We start from the raw sequence: 18,721 nt of genomic DNA on the forward strand, positions 1-18,721 counted from the left end.
TGAAATACAGACATTCTCTGTTTTGGATTAAAGAGCTGCTAAAACCAAAATAATTGTAACTTTTCTGCGCTTCCATAGTATTCAACTGACAGAGATGTTGTCATTTTAATATACTCATGCTTTCTCCTTCCACGTACAGTCTTCCACCCACCTACCACAACAGCATGTGAGGTTGTTTCTGGTGGTACAGTCGGTCTGTGCAGACCAGGCCGGCAGCGCCTCCCAGTGGAGAGAGGAGGAGCTGCATCCAGCGCAGGTATTACGTCTCGATGTGTCAGAGGGAGTCAGGGCGAGTCTTGGTCTTGACTGCAGACATCGTCGAGTATGCAACCAGGATGCGCATCAATATGAAAAGAAACCTTCGCATTTCTCTAAACGGTATGAGATATTTATATTTCTGCTTGTTTCTCAGTTAACATGTCATCATCTCGAGGGCGTTTGTTCACAGTGACAGATGCTGTCGTGAAGACCACCTCGCAGCAGGATCAGAATATGACATGTTTACAGCCATAGCAAGATCTCAAATGTCGATCTATCTGTTTTGTTTTTATACATGGCCTGCTTTTTTAATTGTGCTGCAAGTGTAGCTACATCCTGCAGCACCATGCAGCAGCCTCGCTGAATGAGCATCAGCAGATATCATGACGCAATATTTGTTATTGTCCCAGTGTCAGTGAATAATCGTGTATCCACACTGAAGTAGCCTATAATGACAATATTAGTGGCCAGTGCTGCTATAAATAGATTCCCATTGGACAGCTCTGGCTTCTGTGTAGTTATTTCCATATACCGAGGCTGGTAAACAGACAGGATGACACCCTGTTTCACGCAGGTTTGTAGAAGGCCAGGAGAGTGTTGATGTAGGATTATGGAGAATAATGTTACATATTTGTTTGTTTTTTAATACTTTTGCATCTAAAACCGGATGTGTTGTTTATGAAACCACGCCGTTGCAGGCCTCCCAGATGCTCCCAACAGAGCGTAAAGGATTAGATTTGATCTGATGAATTACAGTTTTCACTCTTTTCATAACAGAGAGGAAACTACATTACAGTGAGTTCTTCTGTAGTTTACCTCTAACTGTTTGGTCTATTTGCGTCTGCCTCTTGCATCTGTGTGCGCTGGAGTGTGACTTTTTGATTTTTGAGAAATAAACTTACAACAACAGTTCAGTTTCTCCTGATAACCTAAGGCTCCACCTTAGTATAACTCTGTGTGTGATTTGATTTAGTATTTATTTGTATAGGGACAAGTATGTAGCATACTTCAGTGTCACACACCACAGCATTTATAGCCTAAGCCCTAGATCCTATAGCATCATTAACAATAGTTCATTCATCATCATCATCCAAGGTTTTTTTTCTCATAACCAGTTTAGTGCTGTCTGGGTAACAAGAGCTTCTTTATGCACGACGTTGCTTCCTCTTCACGTTTGTGTGAGTGTGGATAAATGTTCCTCTCTCAGGAATAAACTCGTTTGCATATTCTCCTCTTAGATCAGGAAACAATTTAAGGATCAGCCGTCCATGTGTCCGTGGTTACGACAGACATCCCTACATCAAGTTGACGATTGTAGATCAGACACAAGGGACGGCTGATGGGCACAGCTCAGCTCTGGACTGAAACAGGATCAATAGATTGAAATTGAGGGGAACATCAGGTTTACAGGGGGATGCAGGAAAGGGTATTTGGCTGGAGCAAAAAAGGAGAAGGACAGGGTTGATGACAAAGCAGAAGAAGGGGGGCATGAGGCATTTGGGAGAGATTTAAAGGGATGAGGAGGAGGTGAGTTAAGGAGGCAGACATCTGAGAGAGAGGCACTGCAGCGCAGCCGGTGCTGACAGCATCTGCAGGGGGCCAGCTGTGTGGCGCCGGCCTGACTATCTGGGTCATTTTTGTCTCCAGACCGCCCAGAGGACTGTCTACCTCGAGGACCACCTGAATCCTCTCTTTCCTCTCTACTTCTACACCTCACTTGCTTCTTCACTGCTTGTATACCATCTTTTCTTCTTCAGCTTCTTCAGATATCAGCAGATATCATGACGCAATATTTGTTATTGTCCCAGTGTCAGTGAATAATCGTGTATCCACACTGAAGTAGCCTATAATGACAATATTAGTGGCCAGTGCTGCTATAAATAGATTCCCATTGGACAGCTCTGGCTTCTGTGTAGTTATTTCCATATACCGAGGCTGGTAAACAGACAGGATGACACCCTGTTTCACGCAGGTTTGTAGAAGGCCAGGAGAGTGTTGATGTAGGATTATGGAGAATAATGTTACATATTTGTTTGTTTTTTAATACTTTTGCATCTAAAACCGGATGTGTTGTTTATGAAACCACGCCGTTGCAGGCCTCCCAGATGCTCCCAACAGAGCGTAAAGGATTAGATTTGATCTGATGAATTACAGTTTTCACTCTTTTCATAACAGAGAGGAAACTACATTACAGTGAGTTCTTCTGTAGTTTACCTCTAACTGTTTGGTCTATTTGCGTCTGCCGTCATTTTTGTCTCCAGACCGCCCAGAGGACTGTCTACCTCGAGGACCACCTGAATCCTCTCTTTCCTCTCTACTTCTACACCTCACTTGCTTCTTCACTGCTTGTATACCATCTTTTCTTCTTCAGCTTCTTCTTCTTATTCTTCCCTTAAAGCTGGAAAACTAAAATATGTATCACTGACCTGTTTTGCCTCATTGAGGTCAGAGGTCACCTACAGAGCAGCAGCTGTGGAGCTGGTCAGTATTCAGCCTTTTGCTCAGTGGCTCTTCATCAGTGTGGATGTTTGCTGTTTGAGGGCTTGAACCCAGAAATCTATAACAACTAGCCACACTGCAACTAACAATTATTGGTCAAATAGTCCCTTTTCAAGCAAGAATACCAAACATTCTGTCGTTCCAGCTTCTCAAATTAAAATTTGCTGCTCTTCACCGTATTATATCATTATAATTTTAATATCTTTGGATAATAGGTTTGGACTGTTTTTCGGATAAGACAAGAACTTTGAAGACGTCACCTTGGGTTTCTAGGAAATTGTGGTGGGCATTTTTCACAATTTTCTGACCAAGAGAAAATAATCAGCAGATGAATCGTTAATGAAAATAATCATTAGGTGTAGAGCTGAAACGATTAGTCAATTTATCAACAGTAAATTAATCTGCAACTACTTTGATAATCGATTCATCATTTAAATTATTTTTCAAGCACAAATACCAACCACTCTCTGGTTCCTGCATCTCAAATGTTAAAATTCTTCTCAGCTCTTCACTTTTTTATATCATCATAAATAGAATATTTTGTGGTTTTGGACCGTTGGTCGAATAAAACAAGCACTTTGAAGATGTCACCTTGGGATTCTAGGAAATTGTGATGGGCATTTTGCTGTATTTTCCGGCATTTCATAGACCAACTCATTGATCGATTAATCAAGAAAATAATCAGCAGTTTAATTGACAATAAAAACAATCTTTCATTTTTGATTTAGTTTATCTGGTCGATATTTTTATGATTCATCGATCATTTATTCCATAAAATGTCTTGTTTTGTCCGACCAACAGTCCAAAGATATTCCGTTTATAATGATATGAAACAAAGACAAACAGCAAATCCTCACATTTGAGAAGCTGGAACCAGAGAATGTTTTTTTTTTTTTTTTTGAGAAATCACTTAAACGATTAAACATCAAAATTGTTGTTGATCAGTTTTCCATCCACTGATAAATCAGTTGACAAATCGTTTCAGCACCACTCCTGGGCATTTTGTCTCCCTTCTCCCTTGTAGCTGATGACTGTAAGGCAGATGTAATGATGATGATCTGTGGCTTCCTGTGGTTTTGTATTAGATCCACTGTGGGTTTCCTAGAGAGCGTCCCACAGTGCCCCAGGCAGTGCAGATTACCAAAGACAGCTCCCACTGACAATGACTCCCACACAGCCTAATGAGGCAGAGCATCCACACTGTAATTGTCATCTGTTTTGGTCTCACACAAAGGTGCCAAAAGAGAGATTAAACTGGCAAAGAGCGTCACACTCACACTCACACTCAGAATTTTATGTGTGTGACTATGCAGATGACTTTGAGTGTTGCGTGTGTGTCACTGGGAGATGGTGTTTTCAATTGTGCGCGGCGTGTGACGTCAAAACAGATTCACATGTAAAGATAGATCTCCATGGCAGAAGTCCTTGCACATGAATGCACAGTTGCACACACACCATTGTTCTCCTTTTGTCAGTATGGTGTCAAATAAACAGGCACACAGACAGGACAGACAAACACTCACAGTACCAGATATTCCCTCAGCCTACCAGGTCTGGGTATATTTGTGCTGAGAAGGGAGAGAAATGTATTCCAGCTGATCACTCTAACAAAGGCAAGTGGGTGTGGGCGTGACACACACGCACACACAAGTGCTAAAGAGGAAATGTTAACTGAGTCTGACATGCCACAGGAAATGTAAACATTTACCTCTCAGGGCCATTTGAAGCAGCTTTCAGCTCAGGTTAGTCATCAGACCACTTGCTGCATCCTTTTTGTTTCCACTTAACCTTTCACATTTTCTTCACACACCATTTTTCTGTGTCTTCCTCTGTGTCTTACTGTTCTGTGGTTCATGTTTGTGCTTAGTTGTGCTTTGCAGGAGCTGAATCAATACACTGACAGCGTCCTGTTGCTGATTCTCAATCTTACATCAGTGTCTCCCATTAGTAGCCACTGTGTGACACTCTTGGCACAGCCTTAGTTTCCTGTTCTTTCATTGTTGTGCCTAATTATGGCAGGTGCAGTGTTCAGCATGAGCAGCACTTTATGCTATGGCTTTTGCATTATCAGCCTTGTTTTACAAAATGAGTATCAGACATAACAAATGAGTGTTTCGGTTTCACTACTGACTGTGGTGGAATGATTGTTGAGATGATAATAGTTATGTTTGTGGTTAAAGTGATAGTGTAAGTGCATTATCAGATTGCATATAAATAAACAAGGCATTCGTTCATATCACGAAGCAGTTAGTAGGCCTATCTTGCCAACTACAGGTCAGATTGCAATCAGGTTTGGTATTTATCTTCATGGCTCCTAGAGGATGACCACTGGCAGGTCAAAATGTCCTGTTTATGAACCATGACAAGTTATCTCTAAAAATAATTGCCCCATAAAATTTGCTGTTGATATCCATGTTCCCCAGATGATGGACCCTTGTGTGTCCTTTATGGTACATTTATCTGACCTTTTGAGGCCAAACTTTCCAGTTATACTCAAGAAATATAAAAAATGTAGGGGTGTCCTGGTGGCCGTGGGATTTAAGGCACAGACCATGTCAGTGTAACATCTCTGGTTCGAGTCCAACCAGGGGGACTTTGTTGCATGTTATTCCCCATCTCTCTCCCTCCTCATTCCCTGTTCACTTCCTAATAAAAATCAAAAAATCACAGATTGTAATAGAGAGAAAATTCATACTCCTCAGAAGATGAATCCTTTTCATTTTAATGACTTCCTGGTATTTATTCACAGAAGGAAGATATACATCGTTTGTTATGTTGAACACTGTCTAGAGTCTAGACACAAGGGACGTCATACTAAAAATCTTCTTATGCAGGAACAAGGCAATAAAATACTGAATTATAAGTTTGATAGTCAAAAAGCTGTGTGAGACAACTTCCACAGTGTCCTAGAAGCTACTTGTCAAGTAGATTGGCTTAATTTATAATAATATATAAGACATTTACCTCATTATCTATCTGTCTGTGCATGTGTGTTTGACATTAGTCTGTCTGAAAGAAGAAAAGGATCATCAGGAGACAGAAGGTGGAGAAATCTGCTGCATCGCTATCTTTCATATCCTGCAGCTGTGTGAAAAGTCACACATCTCTCCTCAGAATTATTTTCCACTGCCTATAGCACATTTTCAGAGGGAAAGAGAGAAGTCGAGCATTGACAGAAAACTACACAACCTCTCATATGCTGTTCATCTCAGAATGGAGCATCATGGCAAGACAGACAACCAACTTACATTAGTTATTCATTGCCTTAACCTTGTGTATTGAAGATTGTAATGTGATGCTGAGCATGTGTGCAGCCAGTAGCAACCTTCATATGGCTAACTACAAGCAAATTTGTCTGAGCTCAGCTGCCATCTTGATGAAAGGACGGCGTCAGTATCAAAGAGTTGAAGAAGTCCAGTCTGTCTCGGCTGTTTCTATGGGGACAGCAGATAATCACTTTGTTGTTTTCTTCTTTCTTTCTTTCAGGTTTATCATTGACAAACGTGTGACCGCTCAGATCAACTCACAAGGGAAACCAACGCACATACATCTCAAGGAAGTGACGTGACAGACGAGTTTTGATTTTGAGTCTGTTCGACATCGTTCTGCTCTTCAGCCCTTTTACTCTAGAATCCATCCTCAGCCCCGACGTGAAGCCACCATGTCCGGGAAGGAGCGCAGCCCCCGCCATCGGCCATGGTCGGTCTACCGGGCCAACACGTTTGATCTCTCAGCTGAGATGATGGGGCTGGCTCTCTCGGGTAACTAAGTAACTGCTACCATGGTAACCTGTTTACTTCGTTGATGATGAAACAGGGTGTTAAAAAAGAGCTCCCCTTCCTCTTTCTCTCTATCCTACAGGCAACAGTCAGGACCCAGACGAGCCTGTGCTGGAGTTCAGCGTGGGTAAGTTCAGGAAGAAGCCACAGATAAACTGCTGCACAATGCATATGGATCAGTCTGTGTGTGTCTGTGTATCCAAGGCATGATATAGCTTATTCCTCTCCATTGTTGCTCCATTGTTGTCCAAAAACTATTAAAAACACATTAATGAGCCACACTGTTGATCCACCTGACATGTTCCTTCAGTATGATGAACATGGGCACTGTAGTTTATTTTGAGTCAATCCCACAATGCACCTGCTGCAGTAAAAACTCAACAGTGCATCAAATGTGTATTAATCCACAGCTAAAACTAGCCCCTAACAAATGCACTTTTTACTTCTGTTTGATTGTTTGCTAAAAACTACAGTGCCCCGCTGTTTTAGACAATTAATGGGCTCTTTATTTTTAAATGAAACTATATTTATATAGCAGGAACAAATGAGCTGCATGCCACAGACAAACTAGGGAAGTTGGAAAGTAATGAGGGACTGACTAATGCATTGTTGGTTTTGATCTTTTCTTTGATCTTCTATGTGTATGTGTGATTTTATATGGTGATAATATGTCAATGTTGTGTTTACAGCTTGTTCAGTTGCCTGCAAGTGGCCTAAAAATAATCTGATGCTGCTTTAAAGGATGAAGCACGATGTGTCTTGTCAGTGATTGGCTAAAGAGGCGACTACATCATTTGTGTGGAACGACTTGTTTAATTTTTATCCCTTGTTCAACCCGAAAGCATTAGTGTAAACAACTGCTGCTTACCAAGTACTAACAACTCAAAAATACTGTATTACATTCCTCCCATGGCCAAGGATTAGTTACCATCCCACTATTAAATCCCACACTTTGTAATCTCTTCCTGTGTTTATATGCTGCTGCAGCCTGCAGTGAGCTGGTTACTCCCTCTCTGGACCGTAAGCCAACCAGCTTCGTTGCCGTCAGCTGCACCACACCGCCACAGGCCTTCTGGACCAAGCACGCTCAAACTGAAATCATAGAGGTACACCGCTGCTTGCTTGCCCTTGCTACCTGCCTTGTGTTAGACAATTCAGAACGATTTCACCTCTCTCTCTCTGTCGCTCTCTGTCTTCAGGGCACCAGTAACCCTATCTTCCTGAGCAGTGTAGCATTCTTTCAGGACGCTTTGATCACTCAGCAGACTCAGGTCAAGCTTTCTGTCTACGATGTAAAGGACCGCTCACAGGGCACGGTAAGCCCCAACCATTTCTTGCAAAACCACTTGACTCCAATGTCTTCAAATTTCCTGTTAGGAAGTTAAAATGGTTCTTATTTACTAAATCCTTTATAGTCTACACTTATCTGCGTGAAATCCTCTAAATCCTTTGGGTGTGTGTGCTTTTATGTGACAGATGTACATGCTTGGTTCGTCCATGTTTTCTGTGAAAGAGCTGCTGCAGGACAAACACCATAGACTGCACCTGACTCTCAGGTAACAGGCAGACACGACACACTGTGCCTTTTCCTCTGTCAGTGAAAAAATGATAGCAACTGCATGCTGGATTTGGGTTCAGGGGTGTTTAATTTACTTGATGCCACTGTGGGTCAGGTCAGCGGAGAACGAGCGCGTGGGGAACATTACCGTCATCGCCTGGCAGATAGAGGAGAAGCGCGAGCAGAGAGCTCCTGTTGCAAGATTACAGAGAGGAGACACTGTTAATGGAAGGGTGAGTGATCAGGAGGTCAGGACAGAAATGCTTAAGTTTGCAACACGTTTTTCTTCTCATGGATGTATGAGAAATGAAATGATTAGTCGATGATGTCCTTCATGAGTCCTTTTTCTAGCAAAATATTATAAAACAATTCCTCAGTTCCAGTTTCTGCTTTTTGTCATCTTATGTGATAAAAGAAATGAATATCTTAAGGTTTTTGACTGTTGGTCGGACCAGTGGTGGAATGTAACAAAGTATATTTACTCAAGTATTGTACTTAAGTACAATTTTCAGGTACTACTTTATACTTCTACTCCACTACAATTCAGAGGCAAATATTGCACTTTCTGCTCTACTACATTTATTTGACAGCATTAGTTACCAGTTAGTTTGCAGATTCAGATTATTAAGACAAAATATAAATTTACTAATACATTATGATGTATTATTATGGATTAAGCTAACCGGTAACATATAAAGTAACCCCACGTTTACTAGCTGCAACATTAGTGATGCTTACACATTAAGGCATCACTAATTACAATGCAATAACCCTAACCCTCTGAAAAGAGCCATTCTGCATAATGACTACTTTTACTTTTGGTACTTTCAGTATATTATAATGCCAATACTTATGTACTTTTACTTAAGTAAGATTTTGAATGCAGGGCTTTTACTTGTAACAGAGTACACTGTGGTATTGCTACTTTTACTTAAGTAAAAGATCTGAGTACTTCTTCTACCACTGGGTTGGCTTTTGGAAACTGTGATGGGCATGTTTCACTGATTAACTTGATAATAAATGTAAAAGTTGCAGGCCTAGAAAATATATTTAACCTCATATTGTTTTGCCTGACTAAGTATCTCTGCCCTCAGTCTATTTCTGGTTGTATTGTTTTAATGAGTCTCGTCATCACAGATCAATGAAAGAGGAAGTTAGACACATGAAGGTCAGTTGGATTTCTTTAGGCATTATTGTGATTTTTTTGTGTATGTTTGTGTCAGATGGTTCTCGCTGTTGATGAAAGTCTGACTGAATCCATGGGCATTAAATCCAGGTCTTCATCTCTGTGTAAAGACCCACTGCTAAAGGCTGGTGAGTGTGTCTATATGAACTAAATATCAACTGTGTGAGAGTTTAGTAACAGGTGACGTGGATTGCTAGCCACGTCATGGTGATTCAGCTGTGATAGTATGTTTTTCGGTCTGCTTCAGTGTTTGGGGGCGTCATGTCTCGAACATACCGGTTCCCCACCACGGACGGCAACCACCTCCGGATCCTGGAGCAGATGGCGGAGAGTGCACTCTCCCTGCATATTCCTCGACAGTTTGTCAAACTGCTGCTGGAGGAAGATGCCGTCAGGTAACGTCTGAAAATTGTCTTGATATTATTGATCAGAACATCTGGCCATAGGATAAGCAGGGCGTTGTAGTCCAGTGGTTCTTTTCTTTAATATCTCACGCACTGCTTTCTAATGTCATTTACAAGTGCAAATTTTCCATTTTCCAAGTCCAAGCATCCTCATTTTGTATTTTTCTGTAGTTTAATGTGTGGAAAGATATGATACTTTCATAGTTAGTTTGTAACATTATGCAAGAATATTTTGTTTATGAAATAATTATATTTTTGGACTCGGACTCAGCCCACATTTGGAATCTTGACTTGCTCTTGAAGCGACTACAGCTCTGCCTTTCTTCACAGGTTGCAAATGAGTTGCGAGCAGTTTAACCAAAGAGTGATGTCCCCTTCTCAGATATTTTCATTTGGATCATTTTTATCAGCCTGAAGATATATAACTATCCAATGTCTCACAATAAAAAAAGAAATGAAAAAGCTTTTTCATGTCTCCTTTGGAGATATTGAACTGAAATGTGTGTGTGCTTTGTGGGATATATTATGAACTGTATATTATTTATGTATTTTATGATTGTATCAGCATCATATGGTGAAAGAAACATTATCATTACGACTCCTGCTGTTGCCGTTCTTAGTAATGGCTGCTTGTAATGAGGGTAATTTGAGGAGTTGGACTTGCTCAGCTGTTGTGTTTATTGCATTGACCTTAACTGAACAAGCTGTGAGATCATCAGTGCATCAGCTGGATGTCTTGACTGTATATGCATTTGTGTGATGTGCAGGGTGTGTGAGCTGGAAGAACTGGGTGAGCTGTCTCCGTGTTGGGAGAACCTCAGGAGGCAGATCATCACTCAGTATCAGACCATCATCCTCACCTACCAGGAGACCATAAGTGACCTGCACGAATACAAAGGTTAGAACCACTAACTATCTGTGGGAGCTTCGTCAAGTCCAAGAAAGTCACATCACCAGGGTATCTCGGCTTGGGCTCGGATTCTACAAATGTATAACAGAAAGCAAGCTTTACAAACCGGGGGCTTTGAGTTTAAAATATGTGGGAATTGACCAGGCAGGAAGGGTCTAACAAAAGTATGCTTTGAAGTTTTATTTTGGGAAGTGTTTTTGGAGCTTGACCCCTATTAGGGACTAAAACCTGGGTATCTCTGTGGTAGTTTGGTGTTATCACTTCCTGTTTTATTTTGGTAGTATTCTTCTTCCCTTGTGTGTCTTGTGTTTTTACTTCCTGTCTGTGTTTTCCCTCCAGTTTTGATTGTTGGCCCTCCCTTGATTGTTTGCACCTGTGTCTCGTTGTCTCACCTCCCCTTGGGTATTTAGTCTGGGTCTTTTCTTTGTTCTGTGTCGGATCATTGTTGTACACATGGTGTTGTTCCGTGCCGAGCCCTTGTCTGTGAGTTGCGTTGGATTCTTTGTTCTCCCGTGAACCTTGTTTGGATTTTGGATTTTGTCTGCTCATTACCTGTCTGCTCACCTCTGCCTGTTCTTGCCTGCATTCCACCCAACAATAAACACGGTAGTTATCCGGCTACTTCACCCTGAGACCGCTTCCTCGTCATCTGCTTTTGGGTCCACATACCTCCATACAGCACCCTCGCCTTACGACAATCTCGGCCTCTGCTGCATCATTTTTAAAGTATATGTCCCTCACAGTTTCAACAATGTTATGAAAGTGCAATACTACATATTTGAGTATCCCTAAAAAAATATAATAAACGTTGCAATATTGCACAAGATAACCAGTGTGACATCTTATATATTTAAATTTTCATGTAAAATATCACATTAGGACTTATCTATACCCTATTATATACAGATATAGATGACTTCTTTCCTCCTCTCTGCTCCCTCCCAGGTCCTTCATTTAAGTCTAGTACCTTGAAAGCTGAGAGGAAGTTGGAGTTTATTCCTACTAACCTGCACATCCAGAGGATGAGGGTACAGGGAGAATCTGGCTACGGTAGGTATTTGTGCACATACTGTATGTATGTATGTACTGTGTGCCTATGCGTGTCCAAGGTTTTAATAATATTGTTTATTCAGTATCTTCATCCTCTTTGTTACTGTTCTCCAATCAGACCGGACATATGATGTTGTGACTATTGGTGCTCCGGCAGCACATCATCAAGGCTTTAAAGGCTGCGGCCTCCGAAAACTACTGCACAAGCTTGAAGAAGCCAGGAAACAGTGAGTAGAGCAAAGCATAAAATACAGGGTTCTTGTGCCATGAGTTTCATGGTGGCGTTTGATTTTCCGAGTGATTAATTCATCTTTTTTTGTGATTCTTTTTTTTTGCCGTACTCAATTAGCACTTATGAGGAGGAAAGGTGAGATTACATGTAGTTTATTACAAGTTTCTGGTGTGTTTTTTGTTGCTGTGTTTAACCATACTTGTTCCACAAGTGATCTTCTCTTTTATGGCTTTGTCTTTCACACATCAACACACACCCAAAGCTCTGCTGGCACTGGCTCTAAAGGAATGGCATACCAGCCTCAGGATGTTGTGAAAGCGAAGGAGCTGATTGGTCAAATTAACACTCTGAAGACACAAGTGTGTTACTACACTGAACGTCTCTCTCGAGCCGCCAAGGAGCGCTCAGCCAACGCTCTGGAGAGAACCCTGGCCATCCTAACAGAAAAGGTAAGAGAGCACTGTGTTATGCTGTGTTATAGTTTCTTCTCTGTTTTATTTCACTCGTTCACTCTCCCTCTCCTTCTGGCTTCACTGATTCCTCAACCTCCCGACTTTTTGTCTCAACTCTTGTTGCCTGGATAGAGATGATCAGTTCTTGCAAGCTAAAAAAGTCTTTAAATTCAGTTTAAAAAAGGACAAATAGGATACTATACAACAGATAACATATATGTACTCCAAACCTCTCATTGATTAAATTTGTTGCTAGCACCTTTGTTGAGCAGTGAAATATACAATTACATTACACACAGGCAAAAGCATTTTTTATCTAAAACCTAATATACCATAACATAAACAAGACAACATGGTCAGTTGTTTTATCCTAACTAACAGAATGGGGAAAAGGGAAAAGTTCCAAAAACCACCCACTGCTAACTAAAAATAAAGTAAAGTTTAAAGTATACAAGCCATTTTTAATGTCACGGTTTATGAACTTTAAAGAGCATTTTTTGCCCCAAGTCACTGTTAATTTAATGCCCAAAGTATAACCACATTTTTAACCTCTCTCTGTCCTCTCTCTCTCCTCCTGCAGACTCGTCAGTTGGTGACTGTGTGCGACTCCAAGCTGCTGTCCTCAGCCATCCTCGCCCTGGCAGCCGCCCGCCCAGAGTTCACTCAGCAAGGCACCCCGTCCCCGTCCTCCTCCTCCCTCTCACCCTCCTCTTGTTCCCCATCACGCTCCCCCTCCCGTCACCCTACCTCCCCTTCTCGTGCTGCCACCTCGCCTTCTCGCCATGCAGCTCCTCCGGAGGGCAGCGAAGGGAGTAAAAACAAGTGCGCCTCCTTGCAGGCAGATTTGCACGAGGACGAGTGGGTAAGAAAAGAGTCCATCGGCCTCTTTGATGTCTGTGTTCATGTGTTTTTTGGGGTAACTCCATTTACAATTTGTGTTTGTGTGCAGGGAAAGGTTTGGCTAAATGTTAATAAGAGCCTGGAGTGTGTGATCCAGAGGGTGGACAGGCTGCTGCAGCGAGACAAACTTCAGAGCGACAGTAGCTCTGAGGATGTCTTCCTGCTCGCCACAGAGGAACCGGGTAATACTAAGAAAGGTACACACAAGCAGACAGATTTTTTTTGTTGTATGGTGCGTGAATGAGGCACAGTCGTACGAAGATCAGAGGGGTAATATGGATGTGTCACTCTCATGAGGTATCCATAGTAACCAAGAAGCTTTCTGGATACATCCTGAATATAAAGACAAGGATTCACCATCATCATCATCACTGCAGCCATCACGTCATCCTCTGTTATCATCACCATCCTCGCATCCACCACAAATTTATCAACCATCATCATCATCATCATCGTTCTCTCACCAGACTCCTGCATGCCTTTCACTTCCTGTTGATCACATCTGTAGGTTCATTCTCATAATGACTAACTTCTCATAACTGCTTCAGTGTTGCTGGATGTTTCAAAATCTGAAATACGACGTTGAGTTACAAGTAGAAGTGTAACTCTGTTACGATCCAAACATCCTTTACTTTCTCTCACTCTTAGATACCAGCCCAGAGGTAGAAAAGACGTCTCCAGGTGAGAGAGCAATGCTCCCTTAACAATTAATTCCGTATGTGCTAGAAGTTGTTTACAGTTACAACACATTTTTAAGAATAGAACTTAATTATAATATTACGTAATGAATTTTAACCATTTATTTTTGTAAAAATCAAAATATTTCAGACCAGATTATGAATTGAAGAATTTAATTTAAAAACCAAAATGAAGAAACAAAGTTTGCAAAATCCACAGAGTCGGAAGTCCATGTTGGGATGCTTGATATGCAGATATGTCAATTTTATAGGACTAATATACTGATTTGTTTCTTATATTTCTAAAAAAAAAAAAAACATGTTGAAATAGAGCAGAATTTCTATATGATCCACCTGGCAATCCCTCCATTCTCTTGAAAACAGAATACAAAGGTCAATGTGACAGCTACTTAATTGGTGAAAATGAGTTCACAGGACTGAAAAGGTTGAGAGACTCTGACCAGTAAAGTAAACATGGCATGTATAAATTAATAGCATAGGGATATTATGGCAGTTTGCTGTTAAGTATAGTGTTTCAATCATGCCCTGTGTGGGCCAAATATAATGCGATCAACTGATCAATAAATGTTGTTAAGACATTTTAGGACATGTACAGTATCGGCACATACCCTGTGTGTGTATATGTGTTTACCTGTGTGCCGTGTCCACAGGTGAGTGGAGCGACGCTCTGTACCCTCTCCTCACCACGCTGACGGATTGTGTGTCTCTGATGAGTGACAAAGCCAAGAAGGCCATGGTGTTTCTGCTGATGCAGGACAGTGCCCCCACCATCGCCATGAGCCTCACCCTGCAGTACCGCCGTGACGTTGTCTTCTGCCAGACGGTCCGTCACTTTCTACCTCCTTCTAGCAAATCTGTCTTTCATACATTTGTAGTTTTGGGGAATTACCTGTCATTACACAGTGTCCATAATATGCATCAAAAACACGACCATTCTCCACTGTATTAATATGAGTTGTGCTGCTCACAGCTGACGGCGCTGATCTGCGGCTTCATTATCAAGCTGAGGAACTGTCTCTGTGACTCAGGCTTCCTCAGGCAGCTACACACCATTGGCTTACTGGTGCAGTACGAGGGCCTGCTCAGCACTTATGGTAACCTGTGTGTGAGGATGTGTACAAGTGTTTGTGTGCATGTATGCTTGTTTAGACATGTATCATCATACACAAAATAGAAATCCCTAAGAGAGAGCACACCTTAGGCTGTAAAATCTTGCAGAAATTATTTTCAAATGTTTAGAAATATTTTTTTAAAAACCATTGTGATCAAGAATCATGCTAATTGACTGATAGCGGCTGTGATTTATCCTAAATCCTGTCCGAGAATATAGGGTTTTTTGGGCAACATTTCAAGTCATGACCACCAAAACTGTGACAATTTAAATGTATCATGTTGCTGGTACAACATCCATGCATAAAATGCAGTCAAAACTGAATCAAAGTGAGCTGGATTGCTCAGAGTGAATATTAACATCTGATTTTAACTGCATTATCCGTTTAGAAGTCAAGGCAGTTATTGGAAATAGACCACACTTGCCAAAAGATATGGTAACCAGTGATAGGAAAATGGTATAGCATAAGCAAAAACAAATTAAAAACATTTTGGGCAAATAGAAATATTTTATTTATCAACTTTGTTAAAGATTTGTAGAAGGATTGTTTAACAAAACAGCCATAAATTGGTGCTATCTGCATTAGATATGGCTCAGGAGGTAGAGCGGTCATCTAGTAGGTTCCTGGTTCGATCCCCGGCTCCTCCAGAGAGTGTGTCAAAGTGTCAAGACACTGACACTTAACCCCTGATGAGCAGGTTGGCACCTTGCATGGCAGCCTCTGCCATCAGTGTATGAATGTGTGAATGTTGTCATGTAGACTAGAAAAGCGCTAGATAAATGCAGTCCAATTACCATTAAAACCTTCCTCAGCTAATGGCCTTACTTTTCACCACCTTTCACTGAAATCGGTTCAGCAGTTTTTGAAATATCCTGCCAATTCAAAGACAAACAAGCAAACATACAGGACCAAAACCATAACATCCTTGTTTGAGGTAATGATGTCAGTGTTCTTTGCCTTACTTTTCTAGAGGATATAATTTGGGTTGTATGAATTATTATCGCCATGAACCTCTGTGATGACTCCTCATTTCTTAAAGGTGAGGAACTGGCCATGCTGGAGGATATGAGTGTCGGAGTGATGGACCTGAGAAATGTTACCTTTAAAGTTACCCAAGCAACTTCGGGTTTCGCCCCGGACATGCTGCCAGTGATCACAGGAAACAGGAACGGCTTTAACGTCAGGGTTCCAATGCCCGGGGTGATGTTTGACACGCTGCCACGAGAGATCCAGAATGGGATGCTGCTGCGCGTGCAGCCCGTCCTGTTCAATGTGGGGATCAACGAACAGCAGACACTGGCTGAGAAGTGAGTCACTGAGATTAGAGGGCAGGAAAGGTTGAGGGCGTGAGGTCAAAAAGAAATGGAGAGGAGAAAGGGCACCCCAGAGGAAAATGTCAAATTTGGTCTGGATAGGTGCATTTTTAGATATTGTGGTAAGTTTTATAGTTTTCAAATAAAATATTTCAAATAGTCATTTCAAACAACTACACATAGTTTTTACTATAGTATTTATCTAAGTGATTTTACCAAATAAAACAGGGTATGGCAACTCTCAAAATGTTTTCTTTAAACGTGGGGTTGTATAAAGGCTGAAATAGGAAAGAACAAAGAAAATGTATTTAATATACAAAAAATAGTATCAGCCATCATTCTGTGTAAATAAGAAAATGAATAGAAGTCATCATACAGTGATATATTGTATTTCTGACCTGTGCAGTCATGAAGTTTTACTATGGTTATTCACCTGGTGCTGCTCAGTGTGTTAGACGGGAAGAACATTAGAAAATGGAGGAAATATAAAGTAGAAAAAATGGTTTGAATGAGGATTGAATAGATTAGATGGAGTAATGAGAGGACGGTTGCTGGTTGGAACCCTAAGGCAAACTACTGTTGAGGTGCCCCTGAGCAAGACACCGAACCCTAGTTTAAAACTAGGTTGTGAATATGACATTAAAAAGCATGTGTGGTCAGTTCCCTGGATAACACATTAAAGCTGCTTAGGTTGTACAGTAAAACTATGAAATATTTTTACATTAAATTATTTATTTGAAGTACAGGGCAGCAGGATATTAACAGGACAAGTGTGACAATCATGAAATATTTCAACTGTATTACATATTATAATGATATTATTATATTATTATAATAATATTACTTGTGTGTCCAGGTTTGGAGACACATCACTACAGGAGGTGATCAACATGGAGAGCATGACTCGCCTCAGCTCATACTACGACCAGTTTAAAGAAGTCCTGCCAGAAGACTGTGAGTTTACATACATAAATAAAAAACACTTTTATCAGAAGGAAAAATGTGCATCTTCTTGTTCTCATATTTAACTCACCTCATCGTTCCTCTTCTGTTCTCTCCTCAGGCCTGCCTCGCTCCCGTAGTACCACCAGTCTGCCCGAGCTGCTTAAACTGCTCAGCCAGAATGTGAACGCCAAGAAAAACAAGAACGTGGAGATTTTGTGGCAAGCAGCCGAGGTAGACCTGCTTCTCATGTCATCGCTATGCAGCCCCCAAATTTAAAAACTCCTGTCTTTCTCCTCTAATCTCTTTCTCCAAACCCTAAAGGCGTGTCGCCGCCTGAACGGAGTGCGTTTCACCTGCTGTAAGAGCGCCAAGGACCGCACAGCCATGTCTCTGACCCTGGAGCAGTGTCAGATCCTGCAACAGGAGCACGCCCTCGCCCCACAGGTCTTCTACCAGGCCTTGGACTGTATGCGCAGGTCAGCTGATGATCATGAAAGTCTTTATTACCACTGCACCAAAAGCTCATTAGAAAAGGAATATATTTGCCAAAAATAAATAATGCATAGCTTCTGTTTCTCCACAGTGAAGGCTGCAGGAGAGAGAACACCATGAAGAATGTGGGATGTCGCAAATACGCCTTTAACTCTCTCCAGCTCAAGGCCTTCCCCAAACAATATCGTCCTCCAGAGGGGACGTATGGGAAAGTTGAGACCTAAGTGGACTCCTCTAACTCGATTAAACAAAAAGACTGAAGGGGATAATGATGATAGCACCACACAAACAAAAATATCAACACAAACTGGAACAACAGCCGTTTGTTTTGTGCTTAGCCACTGTTAAGATGAGTAATGTCCAAGTGCCAGTGCTACTGTAGATTGTTTTAAAGCAGTTTCCTCGCTCCTCCAGTAGTACTAGAATCACACACTTTTCACGGCCACTTCACAGCCAGAAACAGTAAAGGTTTGGCTTTCTGTGTTACATTGTAGCCAGTGTGCAGCCAACACTGATGGCTGTTGTACCAGTTGTAGCATCAGTGAGTCATTTTAACTTGTGTCCATAGAAATAAGATGTCCAAATGTCTCAGCCTTTATAAAGATGATGTGGGACACATATCTGTACTTGTCCTTGCTGCTTTTATTTGATTTTATCAGTTTGTCAGTTAAAGGATAAGGCTGTTTATATTTTTCTTTTTGTCAACAAATCCCATGCAAAGACCAAAACCAACAATGAATTGATCCAACTAACAAGTGTTGTCTGTGTAGCCAAAGCCTGATACAGCTTATTCCTCTGTGTGTCATAGAGCTCTATTGTCCAAAAACTATTAAAAACACATCAATGAGCCACACTCCTGCACTGGGTGACATGTTCCTTCATTACGGTGAACATGGGCATTGTAGTTTATTTTAGTAAATCCCACATACACTG

At 41.3% G+C, this 18,721-nt stretch overlaps 1 protein-coding gene across 5 annotated transcripts; it reads left to right on the plus strand.

Annotated features, from left to right (window-relative positions):
* Positions 1-223: 223 nt before the first annotated feature.
* inpp4aa (inositol polyphosphate-4-phosphatase type I Aa) lies at positions 224-18,408 on the plus strand. Of its 5 annotated transcripts, XM_044217127.1 has the most exons (25): positions 224-378; positions 6,244-6,518; positions 6,619-6,663; positions 7,524-7,642; positions 7,736-7,852; positions 8,013-8,092; positions 8,210-8,327; positions 9,318-9,408; positions 9,528-9,675; positions 10,452-10,582; positions 11,540-11,644; positions 11,763-11,871; positions 11,994-12,011; positions 12,139-12,325; positions 12,909-13,190; positions 13,278-13,425; positions 13,526-13,732; positions 13,877-13,909; positions 14,577-14,749; positions 14,897-15,020; positions 16,078-16,345; positions 17,208-17,305; positions 17,415-17,527; positions 17,618-17,772; positions 17,880-18,408. In XM_044217127.1, exons 2-25 carry the CDS (start codon positions 6,419-6,421, stop codon positions 18,010-18,012), a joined length of 3,102 nt encoding a protein of 1,033 aa, XP_044073062.1. In that variant the 5' UTR covers positions 224-378; positions 6,244-6,418; the 3' UTR covers positions 18,013-18,408. The 5 variants fall into 5 exon arrangements, with proteins under 5 accessions (XP_044073062.1, XP_044073064.1, XP_044073065.1 ...); XM_044217129.1 differs by lacking the exon at positions 13,526-13,732; XM_044217130.1 differs by lacking the exon at positions 13,526-13,732 and having other exon boundaries at positions 13,278-13,410.
* Positions 18,409-18,721: the final 313 nt, after the last annotated feature.

Source organism: Siniperca chuatsi, linkage group LG12 (genome assembly GCF_020085105.1).
Source record: "Siniperca chuatsi isolate FFG_IHB_CAS linkage group LG12, ASM2008510v1, whole genome shotgun sequence".
Classification (NCBI taxonomy): domain Eukaryota; kingdom Metazoa; phylum Chordata; class Actinopteri; order Centrarchiformes; family Sinipercidae; genus Siniperca; species Siniperca chuatsi.